The sequence below is a fragment of the Oncorhynchus keta genome, chromosome 28 (genome assembly GCF_023373465.1).
Source record: "Oncorhynchus keta strain PuntledgeMale-10-30-2019 chromosome 28, Oket_V2, whole genome shotgun sequence".
NCBI classification, from domain to species: Eukaryota; Metazoa; Chordata; class Actinopteri; order Salmoniformes; family Salmonidae; genus Oncorhynchus; species Oncorhynchus keta.
Window position 1 is genome coordinate 35,639,186 of NC_068448.1, and position 23,903 is coordinate 35,663,088.

Consider the following 23,903-nt stretch of genomic DNA (forward strand, 5'->3'; position numbering starts at 1 on the left):
ACCAGATGTGGCTGCCAGCTTTGATGGGCTCTCGCCCACCTCAAATGTGATTTTTATTCACTTGGGGATTGAAACCTTGGTAGTTCAGAGACCTTTTGGGAGTTTTGAAGTGAAGCCCTTCCCTTCACCCCTCCTCCCGCCTTCCTCATACTCAGCCTCTTTGAAGCTACTGCTATTGTCTCTTTTTATTAAATAATGAAATTGGAGAATGAGTTCTTCTCCGCTTACACAGGCATTGTCTGAAGCAGCCGTGTGATGGGGGTGTGGTGATTGAATCTACTGATCCAGACGGACATTTTTTAGCAATCTCACTCTTGGTCTTTCAATTATTTTATTAAAAGGTTGAAATCGTGATTCAGAATATAAGGTGACTTCATGCTTTTGAGAAAGTAGTGTACTCATGGCTGCTTTGGTACAGATGCTTTTGCTATCATCTATGAACACTTTCTATTTGAAGGTGACCTATGAATAAAAATGGATGTTAATGTTTCGAATAATAATGGGTGGGGGGCTGGACAAGTCTCCGCTGTGCCGCAGACAGCTGTATTGGTCCACTAATATAGGACTATTAAAGTCCCAGTGCGCTACTTTTGTGAAATATTATATATATATATATAATCTCTGTATTCCCGTCGCAAGACCCACTGGTCGATGCTTATTTATAAAACCCTCTTAGGACTTGCTCCCCCCTATCTACGATATCTACTGCAGCCCTCATCCTCCACATGCAACACCCGTTCTTCCAGTCACATTCTGTTAAAGGTACCCAAAGCACACACATCCCTGGGTCGTCATTGTAAATAAGAATGTGTTCTTAACTGACTTGCCTAGTTAAATAAAGATTCAATAAATAAATATATAGATTTTCATTTCTTCTGATTTTTCAGGGGGTCTCACAAAGACACATGCTAGTGTGGCGTTTAAAATAGAGGTGGAGACAACTTCAACATCGAAGTCAAATTATTAAAAGATTACAATACTATAAAGACAATGTATGTAACATCGTAAAAATCAACCCTGTCCAGAGACTATTTGGATAAATGCGTTGAGCCGTTCGGAGATGCGCCATTCGTAGCCTACTCTGTAACTTAACCCTTTTCTGTTTCTACTGTGTGCATTAGGGCCTAAGTGTCATTTTATTTATTCTGTACATGAATTGTATTTTGTACACACATCAAGATACTCCGCTCGTCCATCAGTGACCCAGAGTGAGAATGTGTTTGTGTGTGTATGTGAGCATGCGTGAATGTGTATGTGTTTCACACATATTTCTTGGGCCTCATGCTCTAGATTCATTAGCTGTTGGGTTTCCAATGTTGTTCGCCTGATGTATTTAGACTGATTGGCCTTTTAAGAGGTCTTCCCTGCTAAATGGCACTCATCCCAGCTAGGCTTATGTGATTAAGGAGATGTGATTGGAGAATTGATTGGGTGGTTCTTTGACAGATGTTTTACATAGGAATTGCATATAACCTTTCCACTACCAACAGGACAGCCAGGCTACAAGCTAATTGGAATGACTGAGCCTCTGCGTACTCGCTGCGGTGCTCATCTTAACTCTAGAACGTATCGTATCTTCCTTGTCCCCTTGTGTATCTGTTGCTTCTGATTCATACACAATAATATCCCATGCCAATTTTGGCCATTAATTGTTGCAGCATTTTATTTTAGGGATCCGATAAATACTTTCTTACGGAATTGATTATCCACCAATTCCATGAACCTTTAAGCTATAGGCATTTCAAAGATTTATTGGCTAATCAATTGGAAAATGGGTATCAGAAACCAATGACTTTCATATCCCACTGCAGTGCATTATCATTTTAGGTGAACCTGTTGAAAGACAGGGAAAATGCATCCTTCCTTCTTTCCTTCCTCCTTTCTGTCCTTCCTCATCCCTTCCTTCTTGCTGTCCTTGCTCATCACTTCCTTCTTTCCGTCCTTACTTGTCACTTTCTTCTGTTGGTCCTTCCTCAGCCCTTCTTTCTGTCCCTACTCATCCCTTCCTTATAAATGTTCTTCCTCATCCCTTCTGTCTCTCCTCATTCCTTCCATCGATCTGTCCTTTCTCATACCATATCTCGTCATTCTGACCCTATCTTCCTCATCCCTTCTGTCTCTCCTCATTCCTTCCATCGATCTGTCCTTTCTCATACCATATCTCGTCATTCTGACCCTATCTTCCTCATCCGTTTTGTCTCTCCTCATTCCTTCCATCGATCTGTCCTTTCTCATACCATATCTCGTCATTCTGACCCTATCTTCCTCATCCCTTCTGTCTCTCCTCATTCCTTCCATCGATCTGTCCTTTCTCATACCATATCTCGTCATTCTGACCCTATCTTCCTCATCCCTTCTGTCTCTCCTCATTCCTTCCATCGATCTGTCCTTTCTCATACCATATCTCGTCATTCTGACCCTATCTTCCTCATCCCTTCTGTCTCTCCTCATTCCTTCCATCGATCTGTCCTTTCTCATACCATATCTCGTCATTCTGACCCTATCTTCCTCATCCCTTCTGTCTCTCCTCATTCCTTCCATCGATCTGTCCTTTCTCATACCATATCTCGTCATTCTGACCCTATCTTCCTCATCCCTTCTGTCTCTCCTCATTCCTTCCATCGATCTGTCCTTTCTCATACCATATCTCGTCATTCTCACCCGATCTTCCTCATCCCTTCCGGCCATAGCTCTGTATAGAGATTGTCTATATATGAATCTGGTGACAATATATTTGACTGGATTTAATAGGTTGAAGGTGATGCATGAGAACAGGGCTGTAAGAAACCAAGCAGGACATTGACTGCCACATAGCGCAATGGATTTTTTTCAGATATTTGAAGGTTGACTGTTGCACTGGTTTCGCTCTTGTACCCAGTGTCTATTTGCAGTATCTGTTTGCCTAATCAGATTTGACTCATTAAACTCAAACTATGCTGATATTCTCCCTTTTTAATCGGTTATCAAAGGGTTTGAAAATCAAGCTGGAAAAAAAATCACAAAGATAATTAAAGGTCCTTTTCCCAAAGATGAATTGAATAACCTGATATTTTGTGCTAATTATTAAGTTAATTTAGTTCCGTGGCCTTTTGTCTCCAACTATTTAAATATTGCAAATGGTGCAAACCAACAAAGAGAAGATTGATATTAGTATACTACAATATGTCATTAACTACTTGAGTTTGCACATTATGTCCATTTGCCATTGCAATAATGCAGACCATAGTCTTACTCAAAGTCTTGTGTCTTGTCCAGACCATCATTATTCCATCAAGAAATCTAATTCTACCCACTATTGTGTATCAATGGGAAACGAAAATGTTGTTTTTGTTTTCTTAATTTCCATTTTGATTTGATTATTTCATTGAGCACCGTTACCCTGAAAGATTCAGACAATGTGGTGTTCTCGACTTATTCTAGAGTGTAACGTAAAGGGCATACTTTCGAATGAATACAATCCAAGTTAACTTTTATTTTGCATTTGCTGAAGTCAGTGAACACTGCAAGTATTTCACCTTTTAAAAAGTGCTGTGCTTCCATATCGTGCCTAATGGCAATTTTTTTCTGTCTGTTTTTCTATACACAGATCAATGCTAGTTCCTGTGCTGAGGCAGTGGAAATACAATCATTGGACTTGAGGTCAGGACTGAGGACATCTGTCTGAGCCTTCAGGTGAAACATTAGATACTTTCATTGAGGCTCTAAACAGCAGTGTGCATTGAGCTGTGAGACCGAAGAAAAAGAAAATATAACTTATTTGCCATTGTGTCTCAAGATTAATTTCAGTATTTAAGGTACTCAAAGGTTAGGAATGGAAGATTGGTTTATCCAAAAGTCAAGATTCTGAAAGTTTCAATTAAGTTTTTCATATGTTTCTGGAAGTTTTTTCTTACTGATGTACAGTACCAGTCAAAAGTTTTTCTTTATTTTTTACTATTTTCTACATTGTATAATAATAGTGAAGACATCCAGACTATGAAATAATACATGGAATCATGTAGAAACCAAAAAAGTGTTAAACTAACCCAAGTATGTTATATTCTAGATTCTTCAAAGTAGCCACCCTTTGCCTTGACTTGATGACAGCTTTGCACTCTTTGCATTTTCTCAACCAGCTTCACCTGGAATGCTTTTACAGCAGTCTTGAAGGATGTACCACATTTGCTGAGCACTTGTTGGCTAATTTTCCTTCACTCTGCGGTCCAACTCATCCCAAACCATCTCAATTGAGTTGAGGCCAGTGGTGATTGTGGAGGCCAGGTCATCTGATGCAGCACTCATCACTCTCCTTCTTGGTCAAATAGGCCTTACAAAGCCTGGAGGTGTGTTGGGTCATTGTCCTGTGGACTAACAAATGACAGTCCCACTGAGCGCAAACCAGATGGGATGGAGTTTAGCTGCAGAGTGCTGTGGTAGTCATTCTGGTTAAGTATGCCTTGAATTCTTAATAAATCACTGACAGTGTCACCAGCAAAGCACCCCCACACCTCCTCCATACTTCACAGTGGGAACCACACATGTGGATATCATCTGATCACCTACACTGCGTCTCACAAAGACATAGCGTTTGGAACCAAAATCACACATTTGGACTCATCAGACCAAAGGACAGATTTCCACTGGTCTAATGTCCATTGCTCGTGTTTCTTGGCCCAAGCAAGTCTCTTCATGTTATTGGTGTCCTTTAGTAGTGGTTTCTTTGCAGCAATTTGATCATGAAGCCCTGATTCTCCCCTGAACAGTTGATGTTGAGATGTGTCTGTTACTTGAACTCTGTAAAGCATTTATTTGGGCTGCAATCTGAGGCTGGTAACTCTAATGGACTTATCCTCTGCAGCAGAGGTAACTCTGGGTCTCCCTTTCCTGTGGCGGTCCTCATGAGAGCCAGTTTCATCATAGCGCTTGAGGTTTTTGCGACTGCACTTGAAACTTTCAAAGTTCTTGAAATTTTCCAGATTGACTGAACTTCATGTCTTACAGTAATGATGGACTGCTGTTTCTCTTTGCTTATTTGAGCTGTTCTTGCCATAATATGGACTTAGCCCTATTTGGTAAAAGACCATCTTCTGCATACCACCCCTACCTTGTCACAACACAACTGATTGGCTCAAATGCATTAAGAAGGAAAGACATTCCACAAATTCCCTTTTAACAAGGCACACCTGTTAATTGAAATGCATTCCAGGTGACTACCTCATGAAGCTGGTTGAGAGAATGCCAAGCGTGTGCAAAGCTATCATCAAAGCAAAGGGTGGATATTTGAAGAATCTCAAATGTAATATATATTTTGATTTGTTTAACACTTTTTTGGTTACTAAACTCGACAACAAAAAAAACGTCCTCTCACTGTCAACTGTGTTTATTTTCAGCAAACTTAACATGTGTAAATATTTTTATGAACATAACAAGATTCAACAACTGAGACAAACTTAACAAGTTCCACAGACATGTGACTAACATAAATGGAATAATGTGTCCCTGAAGAAAGGGGGGGGGGGTCAAAATCAAAAGTAACAGTCAGTATCTGGTGTGGCCACCAGCTGCATTAAGTACTGCAGTGCATCTCCTCCTCATGGACTGCACCAGATTTGACAATTCTTGCTGTGAGATGTTACCCGACTATTCCACCAAGGCACCTGCAAGTTCCCAGACATTTCTGGGGGGAATGGCCCTAGCCCTCACCCTCTGATCCAACTGGTCCAAGACGTGCTCAATGGGATTGAGATTCGAGCTCTTCGCTGGCCATGGTAGAACACTGACATTCCTGTCTTGCAGGAAATCACGCACAGAACGAGCAGTATACCTGGTGGCATTGTCATGCTGGAGGGTCGTGTCAGTATGAGCCTGCAGGAAGGGTACCACATGAATGAGGACGATGTCTTCCCTGTAACGCACAGCGTTGAGATTGCCTGCAATGACAACAAGCTCAATCCGATGATGCTGTGACACACCGCCCCAGACCATGACAGACTCTTCACCTCCAAATCGATCCCGCTCCAGAGTACAAGCCTCGGTGTAACGCACATTCCTTTGACGAAAAACCCAAATCCAATCATCACCCCTAGTGAGACAAAACCTTCGACTCATCAGGGAAGAGCAATTTTTGCCAGTCCTGTCTGGTCCAGCGACGGTGGGTTTGTGCCATAGGCGACATTGTTGCCGGTGAATGTCTGGTGAGGACCTGCCTTACAACAGGCCTACAATCCCTCAATCCAGCCTCTCTCGGCCTATTGCAGACAGTCTGAGCACTGATGGAGGGATTGTGCTTTCATAGTGTAATTTGGGCATTTGCTGTTGCCATCCTGTGCCTGCCCCGCAGGTGTGATGTTCAGATGTACCGATCCTGTGCAGGTGTTGTTACACGTGGTCTGCCACTACGAGGATGATCAGCTATTCGTCCCGTCTCCCTGTAGCACTGTCTTCGGCGTCTCACAGTACGGACATTGCAATTTATTGCCCTGGCCACATCTGCAGTCCTCATGCCTCCTTACAGCATGCATAAGGCATGTTCACGCAGATGAGCAGGGACCCTGGGCATCTTTCTTTTCACATTTTTCAGAGTCAGTAGAAAGGCCTCTTTAGTGTCCTTAGTTTTCATAACTGTGACCTTAATTGCCTACCGTCTGTAAGTTGTTAGTGTCTTAACTACCGTTCCACAGGTTTATGTTCATGAATTGTTTATGGTTCATTGAACAAGCATGGGAAACAGTGTTTAAAACTTTACAATGAAGATCTGTGATATTATTTTGATTTTTACGAATTATCTTTGAAAGACAGGGTCCTGAAAACGGGACATTTCTTTTTTTTTGCTGAGTATGTTTTTAAAAAGTCAGTAAATGAGTCTGAATGAACTGTTTCGCTGCCAGACAAGGCTCCGCTTTTAGCCAGGTCCGTTTCTTTTTCTTGCTGAGTTTACATGATTTCACATGTGTTATTTCATTGTTTTGATGTCTTCACTATTATTCCACAATGTAGAAAAATTGTAAAATTAAGAAAACTCCTTGAATGAGTATGTGTTTTTAAACTTTTGACTGGTGCTGTCTATGGACTGCTTGGACTGAAATAAACACACATTGGCAACTTTCAAACAAATACTTTATTTTTTTTGGAAATAGAAGTCTAATAAATCCCACTGGTTAAGGGTTGAATAGAAACTACATTCTGGAATGATAAGGAAGACAATATCATGTGACATATCAGCCATCAATGAAAACACCAAACAAGCATATGGGATGAATACAAATCTAAATGCTCTCCAGTTATGCAATTTGTCGTTTTGTGGATTAACACTTGAACTCCAAAATGAACTCTTTTGCATATGTCTTAAATTTCACACCATCTATATTACATGAACAGATGCAGTCACTGCACTGGCACACTGTATTACATTGACTTGTGTGTTTCAACATCATGTAGTTCTTCTATCACTGTTGCTCTTTTGTTTGACAGAAAACTATGGACCCACAGTCTTTGAGGCTACTGGTAACCAGTAATGTGTTCATCAAATCCATAGTGGTTTCAAATCTGAATGTAACAACTCAGAAGTTATTCAATAGAGATACATTTGAATAGCAGTGTTACAAGAGAAATACAAAATCATACAGTGAACAACATTTAACCAAGATTTGAACGATAAAACTATTGTCAATGTTTAATAAAAAAATAGACTTTGTGCTCTTTTCATTGACAAGTTACCTTTGTTCCATCATCAAAATCAATATCGAACAGCTTAGACTGCAAATATGGTTAATTAAAATCGTGCTCCTGAAACAAATTGAGAATCAATTTCACTCATCACCCAAACACAGGTAATCAACATTGTGTTGATTCATCAGGTTGTAAAATACATTTGTGAACTTTATTATGATCTGTGAGTCCCTATTGCTGATTATTATAATTGTCTTAGGATGGTGAACATACTTTTGGTAATTTAGTGTACGTGGACACCTGCTCGTCAAACATTTCATTCCATAATCATGGGCATTAATATGGAGTGGGTCCCCCCTTTGCTGCTATAAAAGCCTCCACTTTTCTGGGAAGGCTTTCTACTAGATGTTGGAACATTGCTGCGGGAAATTGCTTCCATTCAGCCACAGCAGCATTAGTGAGGTCGGGCACTGATGTTAGGCGATTTGGCCTGGCTCGCCGTTGGCATTCCAATTAATCCCAAACGTGTTCGATGTGGGTTGAGGTCAGGGCTCTGTTCAGCCCAGTCAAGTTCTTCCACACCGATCTCGACAAACCATTTTTGTATGGACCTCACATCATGCACAGAGGCATTGTCATGCTGAAACAGGAAAGGTCATTCCCCAAATTGTTGCCAAAACGTTGTAAGCACAGAATTGTCTAAAATGTAATTCATTGTATGCTGTAGCGTTAATATTTCCCTTCACTGGAATTAAGGGGCCGAGTCCAAACCATGGAAAAGAGCCCCAGACCATTATTCTTCCTCCACCAAATTTTACAGTTGGCACTATACATTCGGGCAGGGAGTGTTCTTCTGGCATCCGCCAAACCCAGATTCGTCCATTGGACTGCCAGCTGGTGAAGCGTGATTCATCACTCCGGAGAGTGCATTTCCACTGCTCCAGAGTCCAATGACGGTGAGTATTACTGTCCTGTGAAGATCCGAATGGGTCAGCGTCCCGCTGAAAGGCCCAACACCCTTCCTAAGGAGGGAAGGGTGGATTATGTGCAAAGTATATGGTTAGAGTAGTTCCTAAAATGTATCAACGATAAGTGTCTCTTTCTCTTCTTCTCCATGTTGTTGTGTAAGAAGCAGCCATATGTTGTGTCAGTCTGCTAGGGACCTTTTCCTAATGTATTAAGTGTGTATGTTTATCCTGTGTTATCATTTAGTTAGCTAGTAAATACATAATTAAACCAATTTGTGCAGTACTGAATCATAAGTAAGGCTGGGTTTTTTGCAGATGCAGGAGGTTACGACTGTTCAGAATGATGATATGATACAAGGTTATGATTAATACGTTGACTGTTTTATGGATGTGATAGGAAAAGTTTCAATTTGGAGATGGTAACTCTTTCAACAACTGCTCTCGTGGTGCCCCAAATTCCTAATAAGTAATTTGTTACATGATTCATTTAATAGGCTAACAATTAAACATAGTTAGTTGATTAGATAAATAACAGTCATCAGATTAATGAGAGTAAAATCACGACACACCACTCCAGCCAAAGCTTGGCATTGTGCATGGTGATCTTAGGTTGAGTGAGGCTGCTCGGCCATGGAAACCCATTTCATGAAGATCCCATTGCTTCCAGAGGCAGTTTGGAACTCGGTAGTGAGTGTTGCAACCGAGGACAGATGATATTTATGTGCTTCAGCAGTTTCCACTTCATAATAACAGCACTTACAGTTGAGCGAGGCAGCTCTAGCAGGGCAGAAACTTGCCGAACTGACTTGTTGGAAAGGTGGCATCCTATGATGATGCCACGTTGAAAGTCACTGAGCTCTTCAGTAAGGCCATTCTACTGCCAGTGTTTGTCAATGGAGATTGCATGGCTGTGTGCTCAATTATATACACCTGTCAGCAACTGGAGTAGCTGAATCGACTAATTTGAAAGGGTGTCCACATATATATAATTTATGTCATCAGGCAAAATTAAATATCAGATAAACAAACTGTGATAGGGTGTGATTTTCCCTGATGAACCAGAAATTCCTGTTTTCTTTTTACATTACCCTCCATTTAATTGAAACAGATCAATTTAAGTCTCAGAATTTCAAGCTAATGAATCAGAAACCTTCCATGTCACCTCTGACACTGAGGTAGGTAGGTGTGCGTGTGTGCGTGCGTGCGCGCGTGCAGTAATTCGTAATACATTGGTGAGGACTTGGGCTACGCAGCTCAATGTCAAAATGGAATTTTGAAGGATGTTTTCACTGTCAGCCTTTTGGCCTCATAAAGAATTCATATGCTCTGTGGAATCAATGAAAGACACACCCCCTCCATGTCTTAGTGAATAACCTCATGATAACCTGTGCCCAATGGCAACCACAAATAAAGACAGTGGTCTACACGTTAAATCTAAAAATCAACAAAAAATGCATAAAATACCATAAATCAACCACTATTAGAAAACCTAAAAATATATTGGCCTAGAGAGACTCATAGGTAACTTTGCATTGTAACTCTGTCGCTTGTCTTTAATCTCTCTCGGAATCGGACTTCCACACGGTTTCACTGTGTCTGGAATCTAGGTTTCTAGATCATTCCAGCCAGCCAAGGAGGAAGGAATAGTCCCAGTGTTCCCAGTATACACACTAGTACAAACATCCACAGAAATATCCTGTCAATGACCATGGCCACATACTTCCAGTCCTCCTTTACCTGACGGAGAAGAAGAAAAGAGATGAGACGGTCATTTCGAATATCCACACCACACATACATTTTACAGGCTGTCAATTTCTGCCCTTGATTGATTTCTGGTGAATGGATGATTTTTTGTTCAGTACAAGTGGAAGCTATCCCTTCAATGTCAGTCATTCCCAGCTTGCTTATGAAATATTCAGGACAACATTGTAAAGCCTTATTTGTTTCAAAGCGAAGTATACACTGGCTAGAGCTCCTGGCCATATACTTTAGCTACATTGTGCTACTATCTTTTGCAGAGACCACCAATCTTTACCTGGGAATTGACCTGGCCTGTTTATTCAGCAGCTTCTCTTCACAGTAGAAACAATCCTCAATTGCTAATCAAAGCTTGTCTGTGTCACACCTGTTTGCCTATGACTCTCATCTATCGATATATCTTTACCAAGGACTTCAAAGTGGTTTGCTGCCTATTGGTTTTCTGCTTGCAATACCACAACCCTTCAAAAGAAAACACAGGAACTTTATCTCAAGGACACCTGGAAAGACTTGTATTGTCAAATTTAGGGGAGCGGCCATCCATTAAATATGAAGGAATGGATTTGGCAAGGTAGTGAGAAAAGTCTCAAATGTAATGCTTTTCTGAATACCCCAGAGCTAAACCTTACTTTTACCGAAAGCCTTTTCATGTGGATCATGACTACAATATACAGTATATCAGGGGTCTCCAACCTTTTCTAGCATTACTTTAAAAAAATTAAACGTGTTGCGAGCGACTTGTTTTTTGCTAGTTTTCAAATAGGTACATTCTTCTCCTCTCCCCTGCAACTCTTCCCCGGGTCTATAGTGTACAAGCTAAAGTAGTGCACTGTGTTTTCTATACATTGTAGAATAATGGTTAATAAACAACTCTTAAGGGGGGCCCCATAAAATCTGTTTTATATTTTCCCAAATTTCTGCCCTTGATTGAATTATTGTTATTTTTACTCTCAAAATTACAATTGTTCCTAGAGAAACAACAAAATTGGATGTTCTGAGTCCTTGTCAATGCTTAAATCACATAAGACAATTTCTTTTGAAAACGAACAAATAGATTTTTAGGTGTAATTTCCCTTAAATTGTGCATCTAACCCTATTACAGGGGCTGAGTCACTGGCTTACTTGGGCTCTTCCATGCCGTCCCAAGGGGTGGGTTGAGTCACTGACGTGATATTACTGTCTGGATTGGCGCACGCCTTGGGTTGTGCCGTGGAGGAGATCTTCGTGGGCTATACTCTGCCTTGTCTCAGGATGGTAAGTTAGTGGTTGAAGATATCCCTCTAGTGGTGTGGGGGCTGTGCTTTGGCAAAGTGGGTGGGTTTATATCCTGCCTGTTTGGCCCTGTCCCGGGGGTATTGTCGGACGGGGCCACAGTGTCTCCCGACCCATCCTGTCTCAGCCTCTAGTATTTACGCTGCAGTAGTTTGTGTCGGGGGGCTAGGGTCAGTCTGTTATATCTCGAGTATTTCTCCTGTCTTATCCGGTGTCGTGTGAATTTAAGTATGCTCCCTCTAATTCTCTCTCTTCTATTTATCTTTCTTTCTTTCTTTCTTTCTTTCTTTCTTTCTTTCTTTCTTTCTTTCTTTCTTTTCTCTCTCTCTGAGGACCTGAGCCCTAGGACCATGCCTCAGGACTACCTGGCCTGATGACTACTTGCTGTCCCCAGTCCACCTGGTCATGCTGCTGCTCCAGATTCAACTGTTCTGCCTGTGGCTATGGAACCCTGACCTGTACACCGGACGTGCTACCTGTCCCAGACCTGCTGTTTTCACCTCTCTAGAGACAGCAGGAGCAGTAGAGATACTCTGAATGATTGGCTATGAAAAGCCAACTGACATTTACTCCTGAGGTGCTGACCTGTTGCACCCTCGACAACCACTGTGATTATTATTATTTGACGCTGCTGGTTTTAGGCTGGGTTTCTGTACAGCATTTTGTGATATCAGCTGATGTAAGAAGGGCTTCATAAATACATTTGATTGATTGATCAAGCGTGTGAGGAATGTGCCGGTCTAGCAATGGTTCTGTACTGCTGCTGCTCATTTCATGGCAAAGTTAGCAAATAACAAATAATAGATACAAATGACGTACTTACTCATGAAATACTTCTGCAGGCAAGTGTACTTTGGAGTTAACATTTAATTGAGACGGTTTTGTGGAAAGTATGCCTGTCAACCCACAAGGCAGTTATCAAATCAACTACACACGTAGTGATAGACAAATGCACGCACCACAATATTGCTAAAAATGTATTGGCTGATATTGTGTTTAGGTTTGGCTTTTTAAGCCAATAGTGGCAAACCAGGGGTGGGAGAATGTCAATGTTTTGTTGATTTGATAGTAGCTGGGAGCTTGCGGTGTCTGATACTTGTGAGATTTGTTTATGACAGTTTGTAATGGAAAGCGTGACAATTGCATGTATTTTCAGAATTGTTTGGCGAGCTACTCATATGTGGGCTGCAAGGTACAGTACGAGTGGCTTGCGATTGACCTGTTGGAGACCCCTGCAGTATATCAAGTCATAGGGCTACCTTGCAACAAGATCTTCGTAGAAGACAATGCTACTTTCAACATTGAGAGAATGTTATAAAAAACATTTATGGTTCATAAGGAAATTAAGGACCTCTGACAGAAAAGGTAATGTCAACAAACTCACTGAGAAGTCGGCGTCCTCTGCCCTGAGGTGGTCAGCGATGTACTGCACACTCTCTATGGCCCTTCTCATCGACGGGGATATTTTGTGGACCATGGTTTCCCGGATCACTAGGTCAACAGTGGGCTCTGTGGAGGAGGCTCTAGCTAGTTGGTCTAGTAGGACCTTTCTCTTTAGCCTTCCTTCACCTACAGCCTCTCGGCCCTTGCCACCACCAGCAACCCCACCCCCTTCCTCGTGCAGGCAGCAGTACTGGAAGCTGTGGGAGCGGCAGCGGTGCCCGACCCTTTGGGGGGGCTCCCAGTTAGACTCCCTCTGGTGGTCAAACACGTGCTCTACACTGTGGCTCTGCCCGTTGGGGGAGAGTATTTGTGGCTCGTCCCGGGGAAGAGAGTGGACTGGACCCAGGGGACCCAGCGGACCCAGCGGCAGAGACGGGGGGGAAGAGCATGGAGTGGAGGAGTGGGTTGAGCAGGACAAAGGGGAGGCGGTGTTCCCGAGCTTGCCAGGCTCCTCAAGGAGGATGGAGTACTGGCTGGAGGGGGAGCGGCAGAAGAGCTGGGGGGCCTTGATGGGGTGCTCCTCCAAGGGCAGGCCCTGGGTAGGAGAGGGAGATGGTGAAGGGGAAAGGGCCAGGATGTTGGAGCTGTCAGAGGGGGTGGCAGGCATTGTGTGTCCCAGCTGTCCAAGCTGTCCTAGCCCCGTTTCCACCCCGGCCCAGAAAGACTGCGACTGACTGGCTGCTGTCGAGGAGCTGGTCCGGTGCATCATCTCAATCAGCTTCCGGCAGTTCTGCTTGGCGGTGGCCGGTGGCCGCTTCATGAAAAGCACACGAGGCACCAGGTCCAGGAAGACCCGGCGCACCCAGTGCGGCATGCCGTGGGTACGCGGCGAGCGGTGGTGGACGTTGAGCACAAAGACGGTGATGATGATAGATAGGGTGACAAAGATCATTGTGAAGAGGAGGTACTCGCCGATGAGCGGGATGACCAGCGAGGTGGACGGGATGATCTCGGTAATGAGCAAGAGGAAGACGGTGAGAGACAGCAACACAGAGATACACAGGGTGATCTTCTCGCCACACTGGGAGGGCAGATAGAAGACCAAGACAGTCAGACAGGAGATCAACAGACATGGTATAATCAGGTTGATGGTGTAGAAGAGCGGCAGCCTGCGGATGATGAAGTAGTAGGTGATGTCGGGGTAGATCTCGGTGCAGCACTCGTACTTCTTGGTGTTGTACTTGCCTACGGCGTTGATGATCACCCACTCGCCGCTCTCCCAGTAGTCCATCTGGTCCACATCACTGGCTATGCTGATCAAGTCGATCTTGGCACGGTCGTAAGTCCACGAGCCAAACTTCATCTTGCAGTTCTGCTGGTCGAAGGGGAAGAAGGTGACGTCAATGCTGCAGGAGGACTTGTAGATGGCCGGCGGCATCCACTTGATGCGTCCGTCATAGAACAGGTGGGCCTTGGTCAGGTGGGTCACCGCGAAGTCACCATCAGCACTACAGAGGAAATACATTAGAGAAGTAGCAACCCCTTGAATGTGTTATTCATGCAATATCATCATTGGAAACATGGCAGTTACTTTAAGGATTTCTTAAGTCAGCATTGGTTTCCAGACTTATATTAACACTAAGCATTTGTGAAGAATTTAACAGATCAAAACCCCAGCGTTATTCATGAACAATTTTACACAATATAACATATTATCACTGACTGCATGTTCAGGTACAATAAGGAACGCACCAACAAACACAATTTTTGAGCAACAACTGCCATTTAACTACAAAATGCATGTACTCATGTACTGAGTTTGCAAAATTCCCCAATGCATTTTGCCTGCCTGCTGCCAACAGTAAATGTAATTTGTGTACTACTAATAATTGACTGAGCTTTGAACTCATGCTTCCATGTTTGCTTGGACTATTTTCACATTAGACCACACATGTTCATTTGTTGATTTCACAAAACTAAAAGTCTGGATGCAATGAACTGCGAAAGGTGATGAAGTTTCTTTGTGATATCCAATCATTCACAAATGTCTGTATGGTTTACCGAGCCACCAGCCCAGTTATGAAAACCCAGCTGCAGGTTAGAAATCCAATCTAGCTATCCTTATCAGCTTACTGTCCTCTTACAGGATGTAAAATGTGTCCACCAGTGGGTACCCGTCAAAGGGATACATGTTGTCTTTGACCTCCCAAAGCACATCCAATCACATTTTGTCCCCTATTCCCCTCCTAGTGTATTGCATTGTGCAATTTAATACATCAAATACGTTTTGTTTATGACCAGGCCCATTTTGACTGACTTCTCTCGGATCTATTTTAGCCAAATTAAGTAATGACAAAGGACGAAAGATTTTGCTCGATGCTTAAATGCTTCCAGCTGTTCTTAAACTCATACCATTTGTTGTGAAGGGATTTCCCCAACCGCAATCGTTACTCATCAACACAGTGGTCTATATAAGACAATATACATAAGCCGGTTCTGGTTTTCCTTTTTCGTTCAGTCCACGCATTCGGTTCCACTCCATAACGGTGACAAACGTTAATGATCAGTCTACTCTGGAGAACACTTGAGGGGGCAAAAGCGAGGGGCTGAGGGCACAACTACTAAATCCCCCCCATATGTTCACTATTGGAATGACCCTTGAGATGGGGAAGCTGACTCATGCAGGTCCCAATGGGGATTCCCCAGAGTGGAACTGAGGGACAGACTAAGCAAAAAAGGAGAATTGGTATTCCGAGTCGAAAATCGGAATATGCATCAGTCAATATTGAAGTCTTTCATAAGGACTTGTTGTCCAGCTGTCAAACTATTACACTGTTAGTTTCGGTACACCTTAGGCAACTTGTTTGAAGTGAAGGATTGCCTAAAAACAAGTACTTTACTTGTTATAAAGCACAATATCAGGCCTCCAGATGATTTCCGACGGGATGCGGATGGAGGTGACATTCTCGTACTCCTCTGGGTTCCAGCGGAGTTTATAATCATTCCACTCCTGCGGGGAATGAAGATGAAATGTTCTATTCATGCAGGCACGTTACATTACAAATAATATATGTCAAAGGTAAATGTGCAATACTATTATGCCAATTGCTCTTGCCGTGACCGCACTCTCCGAGGGTGTGTTGGGATATGTAAAAAATACATTTTCATTTCACACATGCATATATATATAATACACACTTAGATAAGCACCCACCTAATTATAATTATTTTTTAATTATAGTTCATAGAGATCAATTCTATTCTATTCTATTTGTGTTCTATTGAATTCTGTGGTCCAGTTCATGTAAAATGGAGCTCTGCATTTGATTCGAACGTACTTGTTTCACCCAGACGTTGGTCGTCATCATCTGGTTCTTCTCATCCTGTTTGCACAAAAAAAAGGATGGCGTTGAAGGGTGTACCGTAAAAAATAAATATATATATATACTGTGCCTTTGGAAGGTATTCAGACCCCTTGACTTTTGTTACACTACAGCCTTATTCTAAAATGGATTAAGTAAAAAATAAATCCTCAGCAATCTACACACAATACCCCCATAATGACAAAGCATAAACAGGTTTTTAGAAATGTTGCACATTCATTCAAACTAAAATTCCCATTTACATTATTAATCAGACTTTGCTATTAGACTCTAAATTGAGCTCAGGTGCATTCTTTTTCCATTGATCATCCTTGAGATGTTTCTACAACTTGATTGGAGTCCACCTGTGATACAATTGTATTGATTGGACATGATTTGGAAAGGCACACACCTGTCTATATAAGGCCCCACAGTCGACAGTGCATGTCAGAGCAAAAATCAAGCCATGAAGGAATTGTGCGTAGAGCTCCAAGACAGGATTGTGTCGAGGCACAGATCTGGGGAAGGGCACCAAAAAACTTCTGCAGCATTAAAGGTCCCCAAGAACACAGTGGCCTCCATCATTCTTAAATGGAAGAAGTTTGGAACCACCAAGACTCTTCCAAGAGCTGGCTGCCCAGCCAAACTGAGCAATCGGGGGAGAAGGGCCTTGGTCAGGGAGGTGACCAAAAACCCTATGATAACACTGACAGAGCTCTAGAGTTCCTCTGTGGAGATGGGAGAACCTTCCAGAAGGACAACTCTCTCTGCAGCACTCCACCAATCAGGCCTTTATGGTGGAGTGGCCAAACAGAAGCCACTCCTCAGTAAAAGACACATAACAGCCCGCTTGCAGTTTGCCAAAAGGCACCTAAAGTCTCTCAGACCATGAGAAACAAGATTCTTTGGTGTGATGAAATCAAGATTGAACTCCATGGCCTGAATGCCAAGCGGCACGTCTGGAGGAAACCTGGCGCCATCCCTACGGTGAAGCATGGTGGTGGCAGCATCATGTGTGAGGATGTTTTTCAGCAGTAAGGATTAGTCAGAATCGAGGCAAAGATGAACAGAGCACAGTACAGAGAGATCCTTGATGAAACTCTGCTCCAGAGCGATCAGGACCTCAGACTGGGTGGAACGTTCACCTTCCAACAGGACAACGACCCTAAGCACACAGCCAAGACAAAGCAGGAGTGTCTTCGAGGACAAGTCTCTGAATGTCCTTGAGTGGCCCAGCCAGAGCCCTGACATGAACCCGATCAAACATCTCTGCAGAGGCTTGAAAATAGCTGTGCAGCAATGCTCCCCATCCAACCTGACAGAGCTTGAGAGGAACTGTAGAGAAGAATGGGAGAAACTCCCCAAATACAGGTGTGCCAAGCTTGTAGCGTCATACCTATGAAGACTTGAGTCTGTAATTGTAATACCCAAGACTCAATACTGTAATCGCTGCCAAAGGTGCTTCAAGAAAGTACTGAGTAAAAGGTCTGAATACTTACGGAAATGTGATATTTTTAATTAAAAAAAATAAATAAATTGACATAAATGTCTAAACCTGTTGTTGCTTTGTCATATTAGGGGTATTGTGTGTACATTGATGAGGGGGAAAAAACGATTTAATCAATTTTAGAATAAGTCTAACGTCACAAAATGTGGAAAAAGTCAAGAGGTCTGAATACTTTACCAAGGCACTGTGTGTATATATATATACAGTGGGGAGAACAAGTATTTGATACACTGCCGATTTAGCAGGTTTTCCTACTTACAAAGCATGTAGAGGTCTGTAATTTTTGATCATAGGTACACTTCAACTGTGAGAGACGGAATCTAAAACAAAAATCCAGAAAATCACATTGTATGATTTTTAAGTAATTAATTAGCATTTTATTGCATGACATAAGTATTTGATCACCTACCAACCAATAAGAATTACGGCTCTCACAGACCTGTTAGTTTTTCTTTAAGAAGTCCTCCAGTTCTCCACTCATTACCTGTATTAACTGCACCTGTTTGAACTCGTTACCTGTATAAAAGACACCTGTCCACACACTCAATCAAACAAACTCCAACCTCTTAAATGGCCAAGGTCAGAGAGCTGTGTAAGAACATCAGGGATAAAATTGTAGACCTGCACAAGGCTGGGATGGGCTATAGGACAATAGGCAAGCAGCTTGGTGAGAAGGCAACAACTGTTGGCGCAATTATTAGAAAATGGAAGAAGTTCAAGATGACGGACAATCACCCTCAGTCTGGGGCTCCATGCAAGATCTCACCTCGTGGGGCATCAATGATCATGAGGAACGTGAAGGATCAGCCCAAAACTACACGGCAGGACCTGGTCAATGACCTGAAGAGAGCTGGGACCACAGTCTTAAAGAAAACCATTAGTAACACACTACGCCGTCATGGATTAAAATCCTGCAGCGCATGCAAGGTCCCCCTGCTCAAGCCAGCACATGTCCAGGCCCGTCTAAAGTTTGCCAATGACCATCTGGATGATCCAGAGGAGGAATGGGAGGTCATGTGGTCTGATGAGACAAAAATAGAGCTTTTTGGTCTAAACTCCACTCGCCGTGTTTGGAGGAAGAAGAAGGATGAGTACAAGCCCAAGAACACCATCCCAACCGTGAAGCATGGAGGTGGAAACATCATTCTTTGGGGATGCTTTTCTGCAAAGGGGACAGGACGACTGCACCGTATTGAGGGGAGGATGGATGGGGCCATGTATCGCGAGATCTTGGCCAACAACCTCCTTTCCTCAGTAAGAGCATTGAAAATGGGTTGTGGCTGGGTCTTCCAGCATGACAATGACACGAAACACACAGCCAAGGCAACTAAGGAGTGGCTCCGCAAGAAGCATCTCAAGGTCCTGGAGTGGCCTAGCCAGTCTCCAGACCTGAACCCAAAAGAAAATCTTTGGAGGGAGCTGAAATTCCGTATTGCCCAGCGACAGCCCCAAAACCTGAAGGATCTGGAGAAGGTCTGTATGGAGGAGTGGGCCAAAATCCCTGCTGGCACAGTGGTTAAGGGCGCTGTACTGCAGTGCCAGCTGTGCCACCAGAGACTCTGGGTTCGCGCCCAGGCTCTGTCGTAACCGGCCGCGACCGTGAGGTCCGTGGGGCGACGCACAATTGGCCCAGCGTCGTCCGGGTTAGGGAGGGTTTGGCCGGTAGGGATGTCCTCGTCTCATCGCGCACCAGCGACTCCTGTGGCGGGCCTGGCACAGTGCACACTAACCAAGGTTGCCAGGTGCACAGTGTTTCCTCCGACACATTGGTGCGGCTGGCTTCCGGGTTGGATGCGCGCTGTGTTAAGAAGCAGTGCGGCTTGGTTGGGTTGTGTATCGGAGGACGCATGACTTTCAACCTTCATCTCTCCCGAGCCCTTACAGGAGTTGTAGCGATGAGACAATATAGTAACTACTAAAACAATTGGATACTACGAAAAAAGGGGTCAAATAAAAAATATATATTAAAAAATAAAAAATAATAATAATAATCCCTGCTGCAGTGTGTGCAAACCTGGTCAAGAACTACAGGAAATGTATGATCTCTGTAATTGCAAACAAAGGTCTCTGTACCAAATATTAAGTTCTGCTTTTCTGATGTATCAAATACTTATGTCATGCAATAAAATGCAAATGAATTACTTAGAAATTATACAATGTGATTTTCTGGATTTTTGTTTTAGATTCCGTCTCTCACAGTTGAAGTGTACCTATGATGAAAATTACAGACCTCTACATGCTTTGTAAGTAGAAAAACCTGCAAAATCGGCAGTGTATCAAATACTTGTTCTCCCCACTGTATATATCTACATCATTTTTTTCTATAGACACATAATGTCACACAAATATTCATGGAGATTGCGCTGCTTTGCCTCAAATGACCTACTAATGTAAACTTTGGTGTGGGAGGTAGCCTAACGGTTAGAGCGTTGGGACAGTAAACCAAAAGTTGGACAAATCTGCTGTTCTGCCTTGAGCAAGGCAGTTAGTCCCCACAACAACTGCTCCCTGGGAGTCAATGATATGGACCTTGATTAAGGCAGCCCCTGCACCTCTCTTTGTGTTAAAACTGCAATATGTAATTTAGTGGGCGTCCCGACCAAATTCATATTGAAATCTGCATTATAGATCTGTTATTTTTATTAAAAGCAAGTCTAAGAAGCGGTAGATCAGTTCTATGTGCGCTATTTCAATTCTTGCCGTTCTTAAGTTTAACTTTTGCGTCTTTTACTTTAGGTTTTTGTACATCGCCTTTAAATGAGCTGAAAACACAATATTGTGGGTATTGAAAAGATACTTCACAGCAGTTTAGATGGTACAATGATAAACTGAAATTAGGCAAACTATTAGAATTTTTGCAACCAGGAAATGGTGGAGCGGTTTCTGCATATTGAACCTTTAAATGCGGAAGACACATTTCGGTTGAATGCATTCATTTGTGCAACTGACAAGGTATCCCCTTTCCCTCCTTTCAAAATTCTTATCAAGATGTTCCAAGATGAACATTTGGGTTAAAGTATGCATAGTGGTGAATAATGTATGATAATACAGTCCTGTAAAGCATTTTGAAAACCCAAACAATATGCTACCCACAAGTGCTTGTTGAATTTCTAATGAGCAGCTTTTTGGTCCCTAAACGCCTATGTCCTATTTGTCCCAAGAAAGCCATATGCTTCATGACTAAGTTACAAAATAAACATTAGACAAATGTGTGAATACAACACCATGTAACATGCCTTTTGGAGAAAAAAAATCTGCCTGTGTTCTCTGCTCACAAGTGCCACACACAGAGCTGAGCTGTCACTTCTTCTCACAGGTTTCTTTTTCCCCAATTCACTGTCCCCATATACCACCCTGCTGCCTGAGAGGTCTGAGACAGGACTATGAGGACGCCCTTGGGTAATCTTTGGCCGGTTATTCTAGCCAGAAATGACTCTTTTAGAGGCAGCAAAGCAGGCAAGTGTAGAGAGTAAGCCTTTTAATTGTGTGTCAACATTGTGAGGACCGTCCCCCTAGGAAACATGGTACACAAGTTTAATCTAAAGCTTTTAATTAATGAGTTAAAGGCTGTGAAGACCAATGATTGTATTTGCCTTTTAAAATCCAACTCGCTGTATAGGTTTATTACAGTCTCTCGAGTCAATAACTTTCTCATAGTTTCTTGGGGGGGGAAGGGTCCTGGCATAGGTCTTGCCCCTGAGACACAACCTGTCTTCAACCGTGTTTCAGCCTATCAATAAGACTAAAAACAGATCAAGTCATGTTTGAAAAAAGTATATTGCACTACAGTGTGGCCAAACTCAGTGAATCCTAACTTCTACCTAAATCACTAGTTTCCTTTTGACATGTGGAAATTTGACTGAAGTTTAAGTTAAAGATTTCACCCCAGTGCATCTGTCAATTACAACAAAATTATGTGAATAACTGAAGGAGTTGTTTGAGTTTGCTAACCACGTCGATGAGCTGGGCGATGGAGAGGCCAAAGTGGACCAGCACCACATCGGAGGTGTTGGCCACAGGCCGGGACAGTTTGTTGTAGCGGGCAAACAGGTTCTTGAGAAGCCTCTCCTCAGCGGCATGGGCAGCACGGAAAGCATGGACCCGGGGTCCACCAAGAGGACACACTGGGGGGAGGAAGAAAGACAATCGTCAGGGTGTCCAGTTCCACACACAGCTTCGGAGAACAACAAGCTACTGCATTTTGGTACAGTATCAAATGAAAGTGTTTGAAAATAGATCTTAGGCCACTGCTTACTTGGGCTACATACAGTGGACAAGTGAATGTTTAGGCTGAACCTCTGTGAAATACCCTCTGTGATATTCATTTATCATTAACTCAATAACCTACCATCGTCACTTTTCTATTGGTATTTTTTGTTTCAGGGTATTAATATTATGTAATGAATACCCATGTGCAATCAGGTAGTAAATCGTGGTCTTTTCATACAAGTCAGACAACAATTGTCTAGTATCTCACTCCTGATGTTTGGCTAGTACCTACCAACTATTCTGCTACTTTGATTTGACATTAACATCATTAACTCCTTCTGTAGAGCTCATTCCCACCATTAACTACTTCTGGAGAGCTCATTCCCATCATTAACTCCTTCTGGATAGCTCATTCCCATCTTTAAGTCCTTCTGGAGAGCTCATTCCCATCATTAACTCCTTCTGGAGAGCTCATTCCCATCATTAACTACTTCTGGAGAGCTCATTCACATCATTAACTCCTTCTGGAGAGCTCATTCCCAACATTAACTCCTTCTGGAGAGCTCATTCCCATCATTAACTCATTCTGGAGAGCTCATTCCCATCATTAACTCCTTCTGGAGAGCTCATTCCCATCATTAACCCCTTCTGGAGAGCTCATTCCAGTCATTAACTCCTTCTGGAGAGCTCATTCCCATCATTAACTCCTTCTGGAGAGCTCATTCCCATCATTAACTCCTTCTGGAGAGCTCATTGCCATCATTAACTACTTCTGGAGAGCTCATTCCCATTAACTCCTTCTGGAGAGCTCATTCTCATCATTAACTCCTTCTGGAGAGCTCATTCCCATCATTAACTCCTTCTGGAGAGCTCATTCCCATCATTAACTCCTTCTGGAGAGCTCATTCCCATCATTAACTCCTTCTGGAAAGCTTATTCCCATCATTAACTCCTTCTGGAGAGCTCATTCCCATCATTAACTCCTTCTGGAGAGCTCATTCCCATCATTAACTACTTCTGGAGAGCTCATTCCCATCATTAACTCCTTCTGGAGAGCTCATTCCCATCATTAACTCCTTCTGGAGAGCTCATTCCCATCATTAACTCCTTCTGGAGAGCTCATTCCCATCATTAACTCCTTCTGTAGAGCTCATTCCCATCATTAACTACTGGAGAGCTCATTGCCATCATTAATTACTTCTGGAGAGCTCATTCCCATCATTAAGTCCTGGAGAGCTCATTCCCATCATTAACTCCTTCTGGATAGCTCATTCCCATCTTTAAGTCCTTCTGAGAGCTCATTCCCATCATTAACTCCTTCTGGAGAGCTCATTCCCATCATTAACTACTTCTGGAGAGCTCATTCACATCATTAACTCCTTCTGGAGAGCTCATTCCCAACATTAACCCCTTCTGGAGAGCTCATTCCCATCATTAACTCCTTCTGGAGAGCTCATTCACATCATTAACTCCTTCTGGAGAGCTCATTCCCAACATTAACCCCTTCTGGAGAGCTCATTCCCATCATTAACTCCTTCTGGAGAGCTCATTCCCATCATTAACTCATTCTGGAGAGCTCATTCTCATCATTAAGTCCTTCTGGAGAGCTCATTCCCATCATTAACTCCTTCTGGAGAGCTCATTCCCATCATTAACCCCTTCTGGAGAGCTCATTCCCATCATTAACTCCTTCTGGAGAGCTCATTCCCATCATTAACTCCTTCTGGAGAGCTCATTCCCATCATTAACTCCTTCTGGAGAGCTCATTCCCATCATTAACTCCTTCTGGAGAGCTT

General features: G+C 42.9%; 1 protein-coding gene across 1 annotated transcript; it reads right to left on the reverse strand.

The window, feature by feature from the left end:
* Window positions 1-9,628: 9,628 nt before the first annotated feature.
* Window positions 9,629-21,995, reverse strand: chrna4b (cholinergic receptor, nicotinic, alpha 4b). The gene is given in 6 exon segments (XM_035739675.1): window positions 9,629-10,352; window positions 13,031-14,537; window positions 15,930-16,039; window positions 16,368-16,412; window positions 21,850-21,974; window positions 21,977-21,995. Coding segments are annotated over 6 exon segments (1,932 nt in total). The 3' UTR covers window positions 9,629-10,226.
* Between the last annotated feature and the right edge of the window lie 1,908 nt (window positions 21,996-23,903).